Source organism: Musca domestica, unplaced genomic scaffold (assembly GCF_030504385.1).
Source record: "Musca domestica strain aabys unplaced genomic scaffold, Musca_domestica.polishedcontigs.V.1.1 139, whole genome shotgun sequence".
Lineage (NCBI taxonomy): Eukaryota > Metazoa > Arthropoda > Insecta > Diptera > Muscidae > Musca > Musca domestica.
In genome coordinates this window covers 1152075-1175967 of record NW_026712191.1, presented here as the reverse complement: position 1 = coordinate 1175967, position 23893 = coordinate 1152075, and the positions used below count along the sequence as shown (strand labels likewise).

Sequence of the window (23893 nt, the reverse complement as noted above, 5' to 3'; positions counted from 1 at the left end):
CAAATTATAGTTTGTTTGTTCAAAAGGTTTTGCTAGAACAGTTGAAATACTGAAAGTAAAATAACTTATTGAAATTATATTATGAGGATAATTATGTTTAATGGATATACGTTTTATAAAAATGTTGTTTTAATAAGATTTAATGTGAAGAGTTTAATAATTAAAGTAAGTTTTCATGTAGTGTTGTTGTTTTAATAAGATTTAATGTGAAGAGTTTAATCATTAAAATAAGTTTTCATGTAGTGTTGCCCTTTGTATTGATTTTTATTAAGTGTTTATTGTTGCCTATTTTTCTTGTTTTGCAGATAGAAGATTTATATGAAGAAATACTTTTTGAAATAACAAATAATATTGGATGTGAAGCCAATGATGTGTGCAAGGAATCTCTAATTGAATTTGCGCAGGAGGCCTTTAAAATACCCAATCAGAAGCATGAAGTTATACTCGAAGTTGCTCAAAGAAAAGAACCTCCTAATATTCGTTTGAATGTAGAAATAATCAAAGCTGAGAATCTGTTACCAAAGGATTCAAATGGATTTTCCGATCCGTTTGTTACCATTTACTTAGAATCTAAAAACTCCCATCGATATAATTCATCCGTAAAGACTGAAACCCTTAATCCAATATGGGAAGAACACTTCTCCTTGTAAGTATTTAGTTTATCATAAGTACGTATGTATGCCTTTAACATATATAAAATGTTAAAATGTGTTGACCTCCTTGCATTTAAATCTGATATTTTTAATATGCTTATATAAGACTATAAATTATCTTCAAAATACGAAGGTACTGATTTCTTGCTACAGTGGTTGTTATCTATTGCGAGTATCAAATTATGCTAAAAAATGTGGCTAAAATATAAAAAATACGAAATATTGTGAGGTTCCGACAAAATGTTGATGTAAGAAATCATAGGCCTTTTCCAGCAGTCACTTGCCACAAAAGGCAGAAACAATAACAAATTAAACATAACGAATTTGTAACAATTCCGTTCAAAAATGCTAAAACCATCAAATAACCAAGTACCGGAAGGTACCATTATCAAGAGACACCAGGAAAACGTAAACCTATAAAAACCGTCGCAAGAGGTAGAACCCATTACGAACTCTTAGTATCGAATTATTAATACTTTCGTTAGAAAATGTAGCTGAAATCATCAAAATACCGGGAGGTACCACGACTTAAATCACAAAAATGCCCTATATCGGGAGGCACCGTTATATATACTATGATATGCCACAGAGGGTAGAGCCCATTACTTTAAATACTGAATTTTAAACAATTCCATTTAGAAATGTGGCTTAAATATTCAAGATACGTACATCACTAAATCGACTATGAATTTACCGCTGATCAAGAATATATGCAATTTGTAGGGCCTAACATGAGTATTTCGAGGAGTTACAAACGGATTTACAAGATCAAATAGAAACATTCGAATAATTAAGACAAGAAAGTAAAGTAAAAATTCTCTCTGAAATTAACGGAAAAAATGGTCACTGTTCTTAATAGAGAGATGCTAACAATAAACAACAATATAAGTACAATAAATGAACGAATTTCAAGAATATAATCTGAGGGCAAAGTTTTAATACCCTCCACCATTTAGAAGGAACATAAAATTTTTCAAAAAAAATTACGAAAAATACCGTTAAATGACGTGGACCTGAATTAGTAATTTTTTGTTATTGGCTGTAGTACCCCTTAAGATCATTACTTACGAAATTTGAAACAATTCCGTCGAATAATGTCGCTAAAATCATCAAAATACCAAATATCAGGAGGTACCGTTATATAGGGGCTATACGAAGACGAGGACGTGCATACGAAATTTTTGGGCATAAACTGTAGTACATATTACACCGAAAGAAAAATGCTTCGTAGTGTCAATGAACCGATTTCGTTGATTTTTTTTTTCATTGATGCAATGAAAAGCTACGTTAATGTAATAAATGTTTTGTATATGCAATGAAAACTTACGTTGCTTTTAAATTCAATGATTTTAGGTTTCATTGAATATATGAAACGGATTTCATTAATGTTACGAAACTACTTATTTTTACAAAATTCAGTAAAAAATGTGAATATAGAAATGATATATAACCACGCTGTCTGATACAAACAAGTACGCAACCAAAGTATTTATAATTTGAGAGAAATTTGTGATAATTGTTATATTTAAATGTGTGTACCAATTTAATGAAGCAGTTTCATGAAATGAGTGAAACGTTACGATGTGGAGTTCGTTCTAGGCCAAACAAATGATGCATGGAAAATGTCATCTCAATGGGAAAATATTGGCGACCTGCATTTTGTTCATAAAAGTACGTGGGCAGACGGTCAGACTTACTGACATTCATAAACCGACTCAGAATGTGATTTTATAAAGAAAGTTGTAAAGGGGTTTTCTCGCGTATTTCTACCTGTCACAAATAAATGCGTAACGAAAAAAACCTGTACCTTGATCCAAGTATAAGGTCCCCCCTCCAGCTCAGCTGATTACCAAAGGATCTGTCAATTAAATTTGAATTCGCTGCAACAAAAACAATCTTTAAAACCCTCCACCATTTTGAAGGATATCGAAAAAGTTTAAAAATCCGTCGAAATATACGACGGACATATATATAATATATGTTCATATATCGCAGTTATTGACGAAACAATCCAAATTGTCAATCCTTATTTAAAAAAAACCTTACAAATTTTGAAGTTTGATTGAAAATGAGTGTTACTTTAATTCAAGTAAACAACACTATATACTTCCATTGTCCACATACTGTAATTTTAAAAGAACACTACATATAGGTAAAAAATAGGCAAACAATATTTTCCTATTATTTTATGACCAAACATTTCTGATAGACACCAATAAATTGAGATTGTCCAGTATATTTTCAATTTTTTCTATTCATTTGTTGATATCTATGCATATTTTGATCTGCCCTCATCTAATAATAATATTTTTTGAATTGGTTTGGTATTCAATTTTATATTTACGCAGTGTTTGTTACTTTAAAATTAGAGCACACACAAAAACACATCCTAACCGTCGAAAGTAACACACACAAACTCTCTCAATTTAAGCACATGTACACAAATTATACACAATTTGACGATGACATGGTTCGATGTCATCGTCGACACCCTGCATTTATGGAGAGCACCATGCAAATATTCGAGTCAGCCATGCCACGAATCAAAATGGGCACACATGAATCAAAATGGGAGATGTTGTTGGTTGTCATTGCCTATCAAATAAGTAGCGCATGATTAAATAGTAAAGGCCTGCACAAGACGAATTGTATGAATTATGCTTTTTTTGACACACTGACTTTGTCTATTCAATCATGTGCTACGTATTTGATAGACAATGACAACCAACAACATCCCCCATTTTGATTCATGTGTTCCATTGTCTAAGGTTCGATGGTGGCATGGCTGACTCGAATATTTGCAGGGTGTCGACGATGACATCGAACCATGTCATCGTCAAATTGTGTGTCATATGTGTACGTGTGCTTGAATTGAGAGAGTGTGTGTGTGTTACTTTCGACGGTGAGGATGTGTTTTTGTGTGTGCTGTAATTTTGAAGTAACAAACACGGCATACATATAAAAGTGAGTACGAAATCAATAATTAAAAAATATTCTTTATGACGTAGTTGAGGGCTGAGATATTAAGAAAATGTATCAGTTTTTATACCCTACACCACAAGGTGGTCAGGGTATTATGTCTTTGTGCATTTGTTTGTAACAGACAAAAGGAAACGAGATAGGCCCATAGTTCCTTTTGATGATCTGCATAGAATCACTTTCTGAGTTGATTTATGCATGTCACTCCGTCCGTCCGTCTGTCCGTATGTATGCCAAATTTGCTCGAAATCGGTTCAGATATAGCTATAGCTCCCATATATATTGTTCATCCGATTTGTTATTTTTGTCCTCCGCAGCCGTAATATGCACTCTGTAACAACAATATTTGGGGAAATATATCAAATGCAGCTCAGAAATACCTTTGCTAAATTTTATCGAGATCGGTTCAGATTTGGATATAGCTCACATATATAACTTCGTCCGATTTACCTTTTATTGTGCACCAAACGACTAAAAATTGCCCAAATGGGATGGAATTTGGCACATACGACCGAATTTAGTCTAGAAGGTAGTATGCCAAATTTGGTGAAGATCGGTTCAGATATAGCTATAGCTCCCATATATATTGTTCATCGGATTTGTTGTATTTGTTACCTCCAGCCGTAATATGCACTCCATAACAACGATATTCAGGGAAATATATCAAATACAGCTCAAAAATATCTTTGCCAAATTTTATCGAGATCGGTTCAGATTTGGATATAGTTCCCATATATATCTTTATCTGATTTCAAATTAGTTTTGCAGCAAATGGGCAATACAAGTCCGAATTTAAAAGATACAAATGCTTTGGCATATTTAGTCCTTTGAATTTTAAATTATAATTATAATCATAGCGTGTATGATTGAATTCTCCCATAAAAACTTTTAATTATTAAGTGGAGCTCAACTAAATTAACAAAGTGGTGTAGGGTATCATAAAATCGACCCCGCCCGACTTTAGGACTTTCTTTACTGGTTTTTATTAAGGATTGACATTTTGGATTGTTTCGCCAATAACCGAAATGTGCAAATTTTGTGTGGACCAATTAGAAGTACCTGAAATATGTTATTATTCGCCAAGAAATACTTCATTACAAAAAATGTTTTTTTTTCACATATCAGAAAAAACATGTAGCGATTGCGCTTTGCCTTCATTACGTGTCTGTTCTTTTCGTTGGCAATTGTTTCATTATTGTTGTAATTCTTGTGGTAGAACATTTTTGTATGATACACTATTCAACATACCCTTTTATTGATCATTACATGTTATGACGACGGGTTGGAGTCTGACCGACATGACGAGACATCGAGCATTTGGTTGGATGTCACGTACTGTTATGCGTTTGATCAAACAGGGCACAACATGACGAGCGTTTTCTCTCCATGGCATAAATAGAGAAATATGTCACACTTGCAGCCCTTTATTAAATATACAAAGTCAGCGTGTCGAAAAAAGCATAATTCATACAATTCATCTTGTGCTGGCCTTTAGTACACACCTCAACTTTATGTTTATACTTATTTGTTGTGTGTACAGACCGAATCTAAATATTGTTAGAAAATCACTTTATTGAAGCTTTCCAATCTTTTGGTCTGTCTATTGCTAACTCTACAACACCTGCACATTGAACTTCATTAACTAACACACTAATAGATCCATTTATAGTTCACAAATATGATCTGGTCTTCCCATCATATAAAACCAAATACAATGGACCCAATGGACCACAATCTTCCTTCGACTTTCGTCAACATTAACTCACCTAGAAATTGAATATAAAAGAACAAACTCGAATAATATTTTCTGTATGACGAATGATTAGTTGGTTCTTTTTGAATGAGCATATTGTGCAACTATTTGATTTATCTGTCCCACTACGAAACGCTAGAACTTCCATATGTCATTGGGACATCGTAACGTTACGTTTAGTTCACCCCACAGCGCCAGTTCTACACCGTTTATAGGAAATCCTGATTATATTAATGTAAACTTGCTGAAACTTCCCAATTTTAATTTAAATTCATTTTCCAGCAAATAACGGCTTTGAGGGTTTAGATGTATTTATTTTTAGATGTATTTTCGTCCCGAATGTCTCACACAACTGTTTTGCCATTGTAGGCTTACTACCTGTGATCATACACATGTAACATTTTCAGATTAAATAAAACCTTTTGTAGCGAGAATAAAATCTTTTGCAATTGAAATTAAACATTTTGCAACGGAAATTAAAGCTTTTGCAAACATTTTTATTTGTAGTAGTTTAACATTAAATCAACCAATTATTAATAATATGGTTAAAAAGGTATGTTTATTGATTATTAATATCTATGCTTACTAATATTATTTCTTATTTCTTAAAAAATTATTTAATTATTAATTATATATTGTCATATTAACTATTCTTAATATTTTACGCTAAAGTAAAATAATAAATAAAATAAATATAAATATAAATAAAATATATATATATATATATATATATATATATATATATATATATATATATATATATATATATATATATAATGCGCATAATTTTTTGTACAAACGTTCATTATACCCCGAGTTAGGTTTTTACGCTCACTATTTTAATTTATATAAAATCCTTATATTTGCACAAAATAAAAGATAATGGTTTACACGAGATACTGTTGACTCTCCACCCAACCCTAAATATTAATTTGGGGGCTGAGGATCTGACCACGCCTATTGTTTAATATATATATATGAAAATCAAATGATCATTGGTAATTGAATCAGTTGAAAACGGCTTGACCAAATTGAACATTTTTTTACAAACATTCGTCCTACCTCGTGTTAGTTTTTTATGCAAAGAAAAATTGTCCGCGCCCACTTTTACTCCAATTTTTCGACTTACTTAAAATCCTTATATTTGACAAAATAATGAAATATTCATTTTAGACCCCACAAAGTATATATATTCTTGATCAGCATAAAGTTCTATGTCGATTTAGCAATGTCCGTCCGTCTGTGGAAATTACTCTATCTTCCGAACGAAGTAGGTTGATACAATTTTACTCAAATGTGTTTTATGTCTGCAGGATTTTTGGTATTGAAAATTGGCCATGTAGGTCCACGTCTTCGTATAGCCCCCATATAATGGTACCTACCGATATGCGGTATTTTGAGCGACATCATTTACCGGAATTGTTTCAAAATTGGTACTTAAACTTCGTAAAAGATACTACGGCTTAGGACAGAAAATGGGCCATGTAGGTCCACGTCTTTGTATAGCCCCCATACAACGGTACCTCCCGATATTCGGTATTTTGATGATTTTAGCGACATTATTTACCGGAATAGTTTTGAATTTGGTATTTGAAGTTCGTAATAGATACTACAGCATAAAACAGAAAATGGGCCATATAGGTTCACGTCTTCGTATAGCCCCCATGTAACGGTACCTCCGGATAACGGTATTTTGATGATTTTAGAGGCATTATTAAACGGAACTATTTAAATTTAGTATTTGAAGTTCGTAATGAATACTACAGCCTATGACAGAAAATTGTCTGTGCAGGTCCACGTCTTCGTTTAGCCCCCACATGACGGTACCCCCGATATTCAGTATTTATGATTTTAGCGACATTATTTACCGGAATTGTTTCAAATTTCGCATTTGAAGTTCGTAATGGATACAACATTCTATGAAAGAAAATTGTCTGTACAGGTTCACGTTTTATAACCCCCATGGTACCTCCCTATATTCGGTATTTTTATGATTTTAGCTACATTAAAAACGGTTTTTTTTTTTCAAGTTTCGCATTTGAATATTGCAATAACTTGTGACAAAACTCGCCTATGCAGGTCCAAGTCGTCGTAACAGAATTTACAATGACAGAATTTTTAACGAATTTAATTTTTTTCAAAATTGCCAAATTTGTACCAAATTGTGGAGGGTATTCAACTTTTTTAATTGTTTTAAATCCATATGTATAAAATTAGTGTAAAAAAGTATAGTTACACATTAATTTAGATCGGCTGGGCCAATTAGACTCAAACTTTCTTTCGTTTATTTGTAATTACAATAGAAAGGTTTTAGTAAATGAATTTTTGGAAAAAGCCTCTTGAAAGGTCGTGAAGCTGAAAAATCGAAAGTTGTTTTTTGATATGGAATGTTGTGTAGAATTGTTCCAGAATGCCATTGAATTTGAAAATTTTTGCTAAAAATCCGAGGAAATAGTGAAATTTTGCATCTTCTATATCTATAAAAGAGGAAAATGTTTGTATGTTTGTTTTTTAATGGACTCGAAAACCGCTGAACAAAAATAAAATTGCCAAATTATTTTGAAATCGGTTCCGATTTGGATAGCTCCCATATAATTTTCGACCGATTTCGTTTATTTGATGTACCAAACACGATATGTATGTTTGATTGCAATGAAATTTGGAATGTGTGACGGGATTTTGATCCGAAAATAAATTTGTCAAATTATATTGAAATTGGCTCAGATTTGGATATGGCTCCCATATATATTTTTGTCCGATTTCATATATTTGATACACCAAGCGCGATACGTATGTCTGATTCCAATGAAATTCGGCATGAGTGACTAAATTTGTACAAAAATAAATTTGTAAAATTATATTGAAATCGGTTCAGATTTAGACATAGCTCCCATAGATATTTTCGCCCGATTTCAAATATTTGATGCACAAAACACGATACATATGTCCGAGTCCAATGAAATTCGGCATGAGTGCCTAAATTTGGTACACAAATAAATCTGTTAAATTATATAGAAATCGGTATAGATTTGGATATAGCTCTCATATATATTTCGACCGATTTCGTTTATTTGATGCAGCAAACACGATATGTATGTTCGATTCTAATAAGATTTGGAATGTGTGACAGGATTTTGATCAGAAAATAAATTTGTCAAATTATATTGAAATCGGTTCAGATTTGGATATAGCTCCCATATATATTTTCGGCCGATTTCATATATTTGGTACACCAAACACGATACGTATATCCGAATCCAATGAAATGAGTGACTAAATTTGGCACAAAAATAAATTTGTCAAATTGTATTGAAATTGGTTCACATTTGGATATAGCTCCCATATATATTTTCGGCAATTTTACATATTTGATGCACCCAACGCGTTATGTATGTCCGATTCCAAAGAAATTCGGACAGAGAGGCGAAATAAGTTACCAAAAAAAATTATTACAATTTTAATATACGTGTTGATACTTCTATAATTATATTTTATTTTTCTTAATCAAAGCTCCATTACCGTAGCTCTGCCACCGCTTTGCTGACATTGCAGCACCGCATTTGGCTACTCAGATGTCAAGAACCTGTGGGAAATGTTAAATGTGCTAAGTAACACACGCGTATAGCGTTCAGTTACCTGACGAAAGCTAAAACTGTGGGAATGATGAAATGAGCTTATTTCTTCGCGATAACTCCTCCCTTCTAAGTTAGGGCCGTCCACGGTCCCAACGTTAGCGTTTTTTGTTGCGATCTCCACAGATTTAGTTATAAGAATTTTTTCTTTGCGGAGGCCCTGATTCGAAGTGAGTAAGCAATCAGTCCTATAAGTAATAGAATTCCAATTGTCGATAAACTTGCGATATGACCTTAATAGACCACATGTTTTATGTGATGGATATGTTGGAGATTTTGCTTATTGACATGATGGAGATAGGACGTGCTTAGTATGTCGGTGTGTTGCGTAAGGTTAATCACAGAAGCCCATGGAATATCTGGTTGTAGGGGTGTCGTTGAATTTTCGTTGTAGTACATCGTATTATTGATTCTAACGATATCATTGAAGACAAATGGTAAGTAACATTGACCGTAACAGGGGGTCCGTTGTTTTCTTCTACAACCGCCAGTTTGTAATTGATGACCACCAAGCCATTGCGTATCGCTGTAATTGGTGGAGGTTTTGAATGTTGTGCTGCAGTTAGCGGCGTTACGTGTCATTAGTTCCAGAGCGCATGATGACAGACAAAATGTTGTTGTTGTTGCTGAGGTGTAATTGTGACATACAGCTAGGATGGATTCTTGCAAGTGGAGCATGAGGTGACCTTTTGCTACTGGTAATATAATAATTTCCTTACATTTAGGGATAGGATATCTTATCAGGAAATATATTACATTATTGTATTGCAAAATCTAAATTTCAGATACAGCCATAATATCGGCTACGGTTTGTGCAGTGCTGGTTTTTTTTATTGTGAAATTTATTTCATTGATAACTAAAAGGATAGGGTTCAAAACTCCAATTTTTGCGAATGTAATGGAAATTACTAAATTATTTAATTCGGTTATTATCGCCCTATTTCTCGCTAGGAGGATATCATAAAGATTTCCTGCATCAACTTCCCTTTTTTTTCTACCTTTAATTACTGCAGTGGTGAGGCTATTAATTTCATTCTGCACTTCGGTGTTGATAGTAAACTGTCTCTCCTGTGAGTTGATTAGTTGGCCAACTGTGTTGGTCAGTTTGTCGAAGTCATAATGATCAGGTTCCCAGTGATGTATTTCAGGCCTGTTCCTAACGCATTCAGGCCTCTCGCTTGCCTATGGTGAATATTTACCGTCTGTATCAGTCTACTTATTTGATTTACGTCCGCATCCAGCAACTTTCTCATATGAGTTTGGGGAAAGTGGTTAGTAGCATTAGCTGTATCATCGCTTAGTAATTTGTATTAGGTTAGGTTAGTAACATGTTTTATGTGTCCAAAGTTTCCCCAAATTATAAGATCTCGCCGGTGTCCAGAATGTATCTCGCATTAGAGTAGTCCATTAACCGTCCATTTGATGCCGACACTAATATGGCTATGACCAATCCTAAGACAATTCTAAAATAATACAATATTTCAATTACTCGCTACCTTTAACTCACGACCAATATAAGATATCTTCTTTTTTACATTACAGTGAAAGGAACTTCACAGAAGACTGTCCTTATGGACCCTCCTCCCTCTTATCAGAACTTTTGTCCCTAGTTGGTTTGTTCCCTAATCTCCTATAATTCTAGACGAGAAATTTTTCCCTTACGGAAAATTCCCTGTCACGTCGGATCTTATTGTGAGTTATTAACTCTTTATCCTGGGCGGATTTTAACCGTGACACTATTTGTTCATCATTCTTTGTTGAATGGAATATTCTAGGGTTTCATTCCAGTCACCGTATGTATTGATTTATTATACTCGATGGTGGCTAAAAGTACTATATCTTCGATATCGTCCAGATTCTATTCAATGTTAAGGCATCGCGCTATTTCCGTCAGTGTGTTGTGGAAGCGCTCTACCTGCCCAATTGATGTGCTGTATTGGGGGTGGGCATTTACGATATCTATGTCGAAGTGATTTTTCAACGTAGAGTATTGGTGTGGGAGTTAAGTGACTTTTCGTTGTCACAATAAATGGTTTTTGTACCATGGAACATATTGAGCATCTGTAGTAGCTGTGTTTTAACATCCACTATAGTCCTGAATTTTAATGACGGTACTATCGCAAATTTTGAAAATTTGTCGATGCAAGTCAGAAAGTACTTTGAACCGGTGGAAAATATGTCAATGTGAAGGACTTCCCCGCAATATGTTGGTATGGGTGTCTGGGAAATAAGCTGCCTTTTTGGCCTAAGCTGCCTCCAGAATATGCTTGACATTTTCCTGAGTTGCTCGGTGTGCTCGATCATGTTCAGGTGCTAAAATTTGCTCATTTACTCATTTACTTTCAATCACTATTTTCTTTTGTTTTACTTTTAATTTTTTTCCACCAGCACTTCACTCACCTTAACATTTTTTGTAATGAATTAGTTAACTTATAATGAATTTCCAGGTGGTCCAAGTAGTGCTACTACCAGTGATTTTCAGATTACTAGTGTTTTCCACACTTCCAGTGTTTTCAGACTTACAGTGTATTTCTAACGCTGCCTTCTTTTCGTTATCGTTCACTTCGACTTGTTTTTTTCCTGCTGGGGGCTAATTGTACAATTTTATTATTATTCCTTATTACATATATTGCAATTTTGATATACGTGTTGATACTTCTATAAGTTGTTATCCACTAACTTAATTATATTTTACTTTTCTTAATCTAAGCTCCACTGCCGTAGCTCTGCCACCGCTTTGCTGACATTGCAGCATCACATTTGACTACTCAAATGTCAAGAACCTGTGGGAATGTTAAATGTGCTGAGTAGCCCACGCGTTCAGTTACTTCACAAAAGCCAAAACTGTGGGAACAACGACATAAGCTGGTTTTCTCACGATAACTTATATAACCGATTCCAATGAAATTCAGAATGTGTGGCGGAATTTGGTTACAATAATAAATTTGAAAAATTAATTGGAAATCGATTAAGATTTGGATATAGATTTTCGCCCGATTTCACGTACCAATTTCAATGAAATATGGATGGTGTGACGGAATTTGGTGTAAAAGTAAATTTTGTTAAATTACATTGAAATCGGTTTAGATTGGGATATGGTTTTATTAAGAAGCATTGACCAACAACGCCTTTGCAATGGTATTAGGCTAACAGTAAAAAACTAGACATCAGATTAATTGAGGATACGATTATTACGGAGAAGTATATTTCTATCTCGAATTCTCTAATTGCAACAGAAATGCGACTCACCTTCTAAAGATTTCAGTTTCCTGCACGCTTGGCATTTGCTATGAAATTATAACATCCGAAGGACAAACCCTTTGTATATGCGAACAAAATTTGGCAAGTTCCTGCTTTTCTCATGGTTCCTGTCATGTTCACGAGTCGTAGACCGAGCTATTTGTTTATTTACACATTGAAGTATTACAACAATTTTTTTTTTAATTTTTTGAATTTAACGTAGCGAAGCGCACCGGGTTCAGCTAGTCTATATATATCAGAATGTTGTGTTAGTTACTATGCTTATAACTCAAGATCCGCTGGTCTGATTTTAAAAATTCAGACGTACTCGGAATTGGCTCTTGGCAGAAAAGGATAAAATCCAAAAAATTGCGTAAAAATGTGAAATTTGAACATTTTTATTTTGACTCTTGAAATGTACAATTGTAATGTTTAATATTGCATGATTTTTGACTTACTATTACCAAATGTACATTTGTAGTTTCTTTTTCTTTTTGAATCCAAATATTATATGTAGCCTTTTTTTGTGTAGTATAAAGCGACAACGGATAAACTGTTATTCATAGATTTTATGTATTTATTAAGTAAGTGGATCTATATGAATAATATCATTTCAGAACAGTATGAGATATGAACCAAAAAATCCAATATTTTATCATGTACGAATGTTTTTTTTTTTTTTTTTTCAATTTGATTGACTTTATTGAATTGACTCGATTTGAGAACGCAACATTGCACTGAAATGCTAACGTTTTCATTCGCTTTGATTTTCGAAAAATTTTTATTTTGACTTTTGAAATGTACAATCGTAATGTTTAATATTGCATGATTTTTTTCATTTTGACTTACTATTATCGAATGTACATTTGTAGTTTTTTTCTTTTTGAATCCAAATATTATATGTAGCCTTTTTTGTGTAGTATAAAGCGACAACGGATAAACTGTTATTCATAGGTTTTATGTATTTATTGAGTAAGTGGAACTATATGAATAATATCATTTCACAATAGTATGAGATATGAACCAGAAAATCCAATATTTTATCATGTACGAATGATTTTTTTTTTTTTTTTTTTCAATTTGATTGACTTTATTGAATTGACTTGATTTGAGAACGCAACATTGCACTGAAATTCTTACTTTTTCGTTCGCTTTGATCTTCGAAAAATTTATGTGCGTGAAGATAACAACGAATTTAACTAGCGAAGATTCAAACCGCTCAAGTACTGTATAACAGTTATAATTCTCAGTATAACAGATATGTGTGAAGTTAAAAACGAATTTAAATACTGGAAAACTATATACTGATAAATTTAAACAAATTTTAATATATTAAAGAAATATCTCTGCAAAGTTAATGTTCTTGAACAGCCTATACTGTCTACTCCATGGAACCCATATAACTATTTTTAAGTAGATTTAAATATAAATTTTATGAGTTAGCTGGAATTCCATTGTGCAAAATCTAGGAGGGATAGGTCCATATGGAAGATATCATTCGAAATCTGGCGAGGAGTACTTTCAGAAACGTCGAAAGTTGGAACATTTTATTTCGGAAATTTTAACGTTGCAGAGATATTTCTTTAATATATTAAAATTTGTTTAAATTTATCAGTATATAGTTATCCAGTATTTAAATTCGTTTTTAACTTCACACATATCTGTTATACTGAGAATTATAACTTTTATACAGTACTTGAGCGGATTGAGTCTTCGCTAGTTAAATTCGTTGTTATCTTCACGCACATGAAAAATGTTTCGTTCTGATGGTTTTTAGTGGAACGGACGTGTTCTTTCGATACCGTGGAACAGCCTGTTAACGATGTGATGGTAGCTATCGATGATACCGTTGTTATTGACGATGATGCCGTTTTATCCTCGAAGAGACAAATAGGAGGATCGTTAAATCTGAAAGTTTCTGTGACACAGTCCTTTTTCGCTTTTCTTCGTGAAGGAAGAAGACGGATTGTAAGATTCGGCTCGAAAGACCAATGTTTGCCGAGCAATGTTGAAGTAAAATTGAGGACATATATTAAAAGAAGCATATGAAAATTACTTTTTAAAACCTTTGCAATTTTTAGCGACATTTTAAACCCTTTTTTATTTTTTAGACCAATCACCGATAACCCAAGAAACGAAGTACTCATAATTGAGATTTGGTAAGTAGTAAAAATGTGGAATGTTTTAAACTTAAATCTCAGTAATTACTTTCTGTTATATAAAGCGTGGAAATATAAAATATACATTTTAAACATAACGATTAATTATATCAATGAGTATGCCATTAATATGTTATAGCTTTTGGGATTCCATATAAGTTATTGAATATTTGTCATAGGCACAAATAATTCTTTCAACTTTTTATTAAAGGGACTTTGATGCCGCTGAAACTGTAAAGGAGAAGGTGAATAAGCTAATGGACGTGAAGGGCATTAAGGGACTACGTAAGTTAATGAAAGAAATCGCAGTGACTGCATCTACTGGAAAACATGACAATGAATTGATTGGAAGAACTGCAATTACACTGAAGGTATGAGAATTTTATTTGATACTCAACATGTAGTTTCCTGAACATTTTATTTTAAGTCCATTCCTGCATCTGGTACAACTGTTTGGTATAATTTGGAAAAGGGAAACAAAACCAAAAGTAGAGGTTCTATTTTAGTTAGTTTAGCATTGAGTGCTGAAAAAAATAAACACGTTGCTGTGCAGGAACACAGACATTTACTTAAACTATTACTCATGCATGAACTGGAATCATCGCAAGTTGCAAACTACTGGTGGTGCGGAAAGTTTAGTTCTAATGCTGAAACTATAAGATTACAACACGCCGTTCAATCAGGATTATCTAACTTCGAATGTGCCCTTAGCCAATGGTCTGTCTATGCAACTATTCACGAGGAACATCCCCTGAGTTTTACGTTATTTAACTCTATATTAGACAATTTGGTGCCCGTGTTAAAGTGTCAATTAAATGAAAGCGATGATGTCAAAATATTCTGGGATGGAGTAAAACGAATTCTTCCATCCTGTTTCACCGTTCTAAGAAAAATACGAGCAAAAAATTGGAGCGACAAGCAAATACTTAAGACGTTGTGTGAGGTACTAGATATTATGTCTAAGATAAAGATGCTAGATCAGCCCCAAAATATTGAATTATTTTCTCCAAATGTTTACGGTTGGATATCTCGACCAAACGATGAGTGCACAATTGACAGCGTTGTTATTGATGCCTTGCATTCTGGTACTATGGAATGGCTCGAGCACATTACAGAAGCCAATCGAAAAAAGTGGGACCACATGTCCGATGATGCAAATCTGCAATATTTAATTAAAGTGATACAAATGATTCGGTCGGACCTTCAAAGGGCAATGGAATATTTCGATAAGCATTTTTACCAGTAAGTAATAAATGTTGCTTGCACATATATTTTAATCTTCATACTGATAAATTTTCCAGAAAAATGAAAATTAGTTTTTCCACAATCCTATATAAATTCTACGATAATAAAATTGCCGAAATCGCTTTTACAATTGTCTGTGATGTATGTAGTCATATTAAGCGAATTGATGTACCCGATGATAATTTCGAAGAGCTCCCAAACATAGATAATGTTAACATGGGAACAACACTATTTGAATTGTATTTGGTGTTAAAACGCTATCTAGCAATGGGTAAGTAATCTATTGTACTAATAATGAATGGAACCTAATTTTCATTGAATTTACTTCTTATAAAACAGTTTTACTCTCCGGAATTTTGAGTACATTCACGTCTTAGAAGAAAACGTACAGTCGAATATTGCTACAGTGTGAGATAAAGAACAGCAACAAAGTCAAACACCTTACTTTTTACATTTTGTTTAATTGTATGGAATGAAAGCAAAAATGTCACCTTTGGCACGAATTATGGCCTTCAAATTAACATAAAGCTTATTTTTGTTTTTCTTTTTCGTCAAAGCAGATCAACTTCTGAAAATATTAGCAAATGTTCCTCCGTCATCAGACAATATATTAGCTCTTGATATATCACATACATATTCATCACAGTCTTCAGATTCATTACAACCATCTACAAACGGTTGCAATGAGGCTCCCTGACTGTGTACAGAAAAGAAAACATAACAACTACTTAGGCATGTAACAAAGTCGTGGTGTTGTAGATTTACCCTTATAACTCTAATCTTAAGTTTTTAAGCGGATTTCTTGATATTACTTTAACTGGTGGTCTTCTCTGGGCCATTCTTGTTTGTTGATAACTGATGATAGGTGATATTTTCTTCCGACTTCCAACCAATAATATGTTGATGAAAATCTTTTGCGTATACTAAGCCTTCCCGTTGAAATGAATTCGACTTAGTGTCATCTTGGGTGTTATATTGGTCTTCCATTTTCTTCTTTCTTTCTCGAGCTGATATCGACGCTTTTTAAGAGGGTCAAATAGGGTTCTCATTTTGCGTTCTATGGTGATGACCCATTCGGTGAATTAGTACTAGCCATGGATCTATATATTTCCAAAAATCGTAGAATCGTTCGGTTCGGTATCGTTCTACCCCTTTAATTTTATGATGGATCTTTTGAAAGTGTCTACAAACCTTTCAGCCTTTCAACTGTGCCTGTACGTTGAATAGCTCTTTGCTCCATTGTTCAAAAATATTGGAACAGAACTGAGTTCGTTATCTGACACGAGGTGGGGGTTGCGAATTGTGAAACGTACTCGTTCATTGGTTTGATTGTAGATGTAGCTGTGACCGATTATGTTTGATAAATTGCAGGATACTTTGAGTATGCATCTATTGTCAGAAGATAGTAGAATCCGTTGATTTGACCTGCGTAGTCAAGGTGTACTTTAGTATTTCTATAAGCGTCTTTATATGTCGTATATCCGAGTTCTATAGCTGTCACATGTGTGAACTGGGAAAATGAATTCTCATTTCCTCAGTCTCTTTTACGATCACTGAGTACATTGTCCAAATCCTGACGAAAAAGAAAAACAAAAGTAAGCTTTATGTTAATTGCCTCAAATTGTCTCTATGGACCACCCTCCCTTTTTATTAAGACTGTGGTCCTCAAGTCTGCTTCGACTGTTTCTTCGGTGTACAAATGCGTAAGTTTATTTCGTAATCGCTCATTTACGGAAACTTTGTGACCTACATTGAAACTGACTATTCTGTGCATTTAAAATGTTTCCTTAATTTCTGGGTTAAGGTCACTAGTCTACGGGTGAATTATGTCAATGGGTCGTTTATCTGTGACCGAATGAATTGTCCTATTCTATTGTTATTTGACATATTAATTCGGCTGTATCTTCAATGTTTCTTTCTATCTTCAGACATGGTGCTATTTCCACCAAGGTGTTGTGAAATCTCTCTACCTGCCCATTTGAGCCAGCATGAAGGGGTAGTGCATTGGAGATTTCTACCTTAAATCGATTATGTTGTTTGTTTCAGCATTAATAAATGGTTCGTTGTCACAATATATTGTTTTTGTCCTCGGGTAATAGTTCATAAGCTGTAAAATGGCGTATTTAACGTATATTATTGTTCTGGAAGCGATTAATTGGACAATTGCTAATTTTAAGAATTTATTGAAGTGAGAAAGTATTTCTTGTCAGTTGTGAGAATGTCAATATGTAAAATTTCCCCAGTATATGAAGGAATAGATGTTTCTCCAAAAATTTGACTCTTGGTGTCTATCATATTTTGTTTTTTGACAGATTTTATAGTTTGAAACCACCTCGTTAACTATCGTCTTCATTTTTGGGAAAAATAGTCCTGCAGAGTTTGTTTTACATTTTGCTGGGCGGCTCTATATGCCCAATTGTGTTCCGCGACAGTAATTTCTTCTTGTTCGTTTTTGTCAAATATGTCAGTTACCATGTGGTCAGTGTAACAAAATGTAGTTAACGGGAATGTTTCCACTAATCTGTGTTGAATGAATGCCCGTACTTTTATATCACAAAAAATTGCATTTACCATATCACTTTAAACTACATCGAATATTCTTTGGAAAAGTCTTTTTCTATCTGAGAAATACAAGAAATGTCGAGTGTTCTTACCAAATATACTGGCTGTTCTTTCCGAATTACTTTCGCTTACTTCTATTCTTCTTTAATTCCGAAAACAATTTACTGGTTGTCTGTCTTTTCGATTGTGTATGTAAGCGACAACTCGCTATGCACTGTAGCAATATCCGACTGTACGTATTCTTCTAAAGCGTGAATGTGTTGTCGGGACAGGGCATCATCTACATAATTCTCCTTCCCAGGTTTGTAAAGGATTTTTGCATTGTGCTCGTCGATGAACGTTTTCCAGCGTTTAATTTTGGCATTCGGATTGCTATCCGAAACGGAAAATGTCAGAGGCTGGTAGTTCGTAAAAATATTCAAAAATATTCACGCCGTATATATAGTTCCTGAGATTCTTTAAGGCCCATACTATGGCCAGTAGTTCCCTTCCATTTGTTACGAAATTTAATTCTCTATTTTTTAAGGCTCTTGAAATCATAACTTATTGGTTTTCTGTCTAGGAACAAGACTGCACCTAAACCACCAGACGAGGCGTCCGTTGTCAAATCAAACGTTTTTTTTTTGTAATATGGGTATTGTAAAATCACATTTCTGATGTAAGAATTTTCCTAAGTTTTTCAAACGTCTGGAGTTGCTCTGTATTAAGATTTATTTTTATTCTTTTCGGGAACCACTAATTTTTGCCGTTTTCGCCCTTTAGAATATCGGTTAGTGGTTAGCAGTAGACGCAAAATATTAAATAAAACATTTTCCCAATCCCAGAAACGACCTTACATTAAAGAGTTTGCAGGTTTTTCATATTTGAGGACGGCCTCTACCTTTTCTGGATTCATTTTTATGCCATTTATTGAAACTATAAAGAAAAGATATTCAACGCTTTTTTGGAAAAAATGTGATTTCTCCCGGGAAATTCTCATATTGGCAGCATATAATTTGTCCAATACCCATTCAATCTTTAATGCCGTTTTATCCAGATCTTGTTCAGATAGTGATATTTGGTGAAAGCCTGACTTAAGATCAAGCGAGTAAAAAACCCGATTTACCCAAAATTTGAGAGAATAACGGTTATTTCTTGTATTGGGTATTTGTCATCGACAGTGACCCCGTTTAATTTCATAAAATCTGTCACTAACCGTCTTTTAGTGTTGCCGTATTCTATATCTTTTCCCTTTTTATCAGCAACACAAACGGGATTGTTATAGGGTGATCTGGAATGGCATTTTACATTTTTGTTAAAGAAGGCACCTAAACCCATGGGATATCGGTATAGTATTGAGTAGATGGGAACACTACTATTAGTGCGAAAAGTAGGTGCAATATTCATATTGTATGGGAGTGATTTTTTTGGATTTGCAAAAACGCACAAAAATTTTCTTATCATTTCCCTAAATTTTCCTGCGATAGATTGGGCACCTTTATGTGTAAAATTTACATTTACGCATTTTAAAAATTGGATCTTTTCGATGCCAGCTATACTTTTCAGTTCCCTTCTCTCGAAGCTCAATGTTGCACTTGTCTGTGTATCAGATCAAGGCCAATGATACCGTCAAACGTTGAGAGTGCAGGTAAGATAAAACAATTAAAAAAGCTGTAAGTTCGGTCGGGCCGAACTTTGAATAACCACCACCATTTGGAACGAATTTGACAATTTTTCAAAAAAAAAAAATCCGTTAAAAATTCTGTTAACATCGTACATATACCGAATTTAGCCGTTATATTAATAATATTTGTAATAAGCCATTACAATATTCAAATGCGTAACTTGAAAAAATAATAATGTTGCTAAAATCATCAAAATACCGAATATCGGGGGGTACCGTTATATAGGGGCTATATGAAGACGTGGGCCTTCACAGACAATTTCCTGCCATAGGCTGTAGAATCCATTACGATCATCAAATACCAAATTTGAAACAATTCCGATGAATGTTGTCGCTAAAATCATCAAAATACCGAATATCGGGAGGTAACGTTATATGGGGACTATACCAAAACGTGGACCTACATGGCCCATTTTCATACCAAAAGTTCTGCAGACATAATATGCATTTGAGTAAAAATTAATCAATCTACTTCAATTCGTTCGGAAGCTAGAGTGATTTCCACAGACGGACGGACATCGCTAAATCGACATAGAATTTTATGCTGATCGAGGATATATATACTTTGTGGCGTCTCAAATGTATATTTCGAATCGTTACAAACGGAATGACAAACTTAATATACCCTCCATACTATGGTGGAGGGAATAAAAAGAACTATTGGTGTTGAAAATATTCACTGTGAACCTTTCTTTAATTGATGTGAAGCCGTGAATTGACTTCACCACAAATGGGTTGCTTACTGGAACTATGTATTTGCAACCTTTTATAGGTTTAATATATTTCTTCGAAGCACCCGTATCTAAAAGTTTGATACCACTTATCTTTCTACAAATGGTAGCAGAAAACTGCACCTAAAAATTAATCTGATCGAATTCGTCCTGAGCATAAATTTTAACATCGTCTGCTTCGGTCCCCGCAACATGGTGGTGGTCTTAAGAGCGTTCGGACTCATCTTGGGAAAGATGATTTATTCTTTGATGTTTTGTCCCAGTATATTTGGCAGTACCGATATTAGGTCTTTTTCCCGTCTGCCAATTTAATCGATTTTGAAATTATTGTGACATGTTCTGATTTTGTGGCTTAGCACAAAATCTTGAATTTTGATGATTTACTGAATTGAACGGATTCATCGATCTCCATTGGTTCTATCGAATAATTTTCATTCCTATTTGTACAATTTTGAATTCGGTTCACAAAATGTGGATTCTTATTATAGCCACCCCCGTGTGGTGAATGTGGTTAATTTTTATTATTGTCCCTATCTTTGCGAAATTTCGCGAAGCTTGAGGCAATGGATACCTTTCCCGATTTGATTCAACCTCTTGGGCTAACGCCAAGGCTGATGGTAGGTCAGACGGGCGCACAGAAAAAAGTGCGTTACTTAAATCTTTTTTGATGTCGGAGATGAAAACGATTAACGCATCCATCCGGTGTTTTTCGTTCATAGAATTTACAACAGCAACTTCGTACGGCATAACAGTTTTATTTATAAGTAGAGTCAATTTTTTCTTTACTTCGTTGTAGAATTCTAACAATGTCATACTACCCCGACGAAGAGTGTATAACTCTTGTTGAATTAAGTATATCGGACGTTTGTCTGAGTACGTGAAATCCAAGCGGGCAATTATGGTTTTAAAGTTTAATACCGTATTAAATGAAGATAACACCATATGGTCCAAACCTTTTTTTTATTTCGAATAATTGCCACGGCCTGGTAAAGTTTAGAAATGCCGTTGTACAGCTTAAATATCTTGTAGACTGTGTGAAAAGCCAGGCGCCATGAAACATACGATTCATGTTTGCCTTCGAATTCAGGTAGGGATTTTACAACATCTGAGGACTCATTACACCGACATTGTGAATTTATTTCAATTTCTTTGTAAGACACAACTTCAGGGGCCGATATTGAAATTTGATCGAATTTATCTTTAATATGAGAAATTGGTTTTGGAACTGGTATCTTTGGACCCTTAACTCTGCCGAAATGGCAGAGTCAACGAGAGCGCGTATGCTTTCTGCGGTCGTAAAAATTATGTTATTATTGTTAGGCTTTCTGTCTACAGGAAATTGGCTCAATAAAGTTGTTAATAGTTCAATTTCCTTGTCTAAATCTCGATTATTCATTAACAAAAAACCCGAGCAGAATCAGTTCATAATGACGTTAGTGATCGATTTTGTAGCTTCGTGCACTCAATTAATGCTATAATTTAGCCAATGCTGCTGTTATTGTTGTTGCTGCTGCTATTGTTGATGCTGCTGTTGTTTCGTTTAATAGCCCGGTTTTTTCCACTATACTTCTCCTCGCAACCCAGACTATTTCGAAGCCTGGTGACACCAATTGTTTTAATTATTTGTGGACATGAAGTGTTATTTTTATCGTAACACTTTGTGTTTGTTGGCTGCTTGCTGTTGGCTACTTGCTGGAGTCGGATGTTTAAGAAGTTGTATAGCTAGCTGGCCCGGTCCGCGTTGCCGGCCTGTACTTTTAGTTTTCAATGCATATTTTTTGAAGCACTATAAATCACAGATCAGGTTATAAATAACCATTTTTATACCCTCCACCTTGAAAAGCATGGTGTATTAACTTTATAACATACCAAAATATTCGTCGTAGACGAATAAAAATTGTAAGTCGATTTATCGATGTCCGCCTGTCTCTTGAAATCACGATACAGCCCACATTATTTGACGTAGATCTTCAAAATTTGGCAGATTTATTTCAATTGTGTCTAGGATGATTGTTATTAAAAATGAGATATATCAGTCTACGTTTTTGTATATCAGCCATATAACGGTACCTCCCAATATTCGGATTTTTAATGATTTTTGCCACATTTTCCAAATTTGTAATGGGTTCTAGCTCCGGTGGCGAAACATTGTATAGATAGGTATTTGTGTAGCCCCCATCTAACGATACTTACCCATATTCGGTATTTTTAGGTTTTTTTGCCACTTTTTTTCACGAATTTGTCTAAAAATTGGTATTCGTAGATCATAATGGGTTCTAGCTCCGGTAGCTCAACATTATATGTATTGGTCCATGATTGGTATAGCCCCCATATAACGGTACCTCCCGATATTCGGTAATTTGATGATTTTTGCAACCTTTTTTCACGGATTTGTCTGAAAATTGGTATTTGTTGGTCATAATGGGTTCTAGCTCAGGTGGCGAAACATTGCATGTATGAGTCCATGATTTGGTATAGCCCCCATATAACAGTACCTCCCGATATTCGGTATTTTGATGGTTTTTGCCACATGTTTTCACTGATTTGTCTAAAAATTGGTATTTGTGGGTCAAACATTGTAATTATAGGTCCACGTTTGGGTATAGCCCCCACATAACGGTACCTCCCGATATTCGGTAATTTGATGATTTTTGCCACATTTTTTCACGGATTTGTCTGAAAATTGGTATTTGTTGGTCATAATGGGTGGCGAAACATTGCATGCATGGGTCCATGATTTGATATAGCCCCCATATAACGGTACCTCCCGATATTCGGTATTTTGATGGTTTTTGTCACATTTTTTCACTGATTTGTCTAAAAATTGGTATTTGTGGGTCCTAGTTCGTGTGGCGAAACATTGTTATTATAGGTCCACGTTTTGGTGTAGCCCCCATATAACGGTACCTCCCGATATTCGGCATTTTAATGGTTTTTGCCACATTTCTTCTAATGTTTCTTTTACCCTAAGGTGGATTTGGCCCGGCCAAACTTAATGTTTTTTTACTTGTTTGTATTTAAGAAGGTTTGGTAGATGACAATCCTTGAAGTATAAAATTGTCTGTAGAGGTTCCCGTTTTGTTTATGGTTTCTTGAAAAGTTTAACTGTATAATCCAAACGGTCTTGCTGGTAATTGTATCGCTTCAATCCAGGTAACATTGTATAAAAATGTTTTCTTTACCCAAGCGTGGATGATAGTAACAGTCCGGCCCTGACCTGCAAAAGGGATTGAAGGAATCCTGAATGTTTAGGAAGAAATGTCCAATGCGCTCTTC

At 34.3% G+C, this 23893-nt stretch overlaps 1 protein-coding gene across 5 annotated transcripts in view; it reads left to right on the top strand.

The window, feature by feature from the left end:
- Positions 1-23893, top strand: part of LOC101893030 (protein unc-13 homolog 4B) — a 305332-nt gene that overhangs the window by 168986 nt on the left and 112453 nt on the right. For all 5 annotated transcript variants that reach the window (XR_009341667.1, XM_059118973.1, XM_059118974.1 and 2 more), the window contains 5 exons: positions 306-646; positions 14369-14416; positions 14628-14787; positions 14844-15658; positions 15718-15932. Coding sequence is in view for 4 of the 5 variants with exons in the window: in XM_059118973.1 (XP_058974956.1) it covers positions 306-646; positions 14369-14416; positions 14628-14787; positions 14844-15658; positions 15718-15932 (1579 nt within the window). In the remaining variant the exon portion in view is untranslated. The remainder of the gene's footprint in view (positions 1-305; positions 647-14368; positions 14417-14627; positions 14788-14843; positions 15659-15717; positions 15933-23893) is intronic.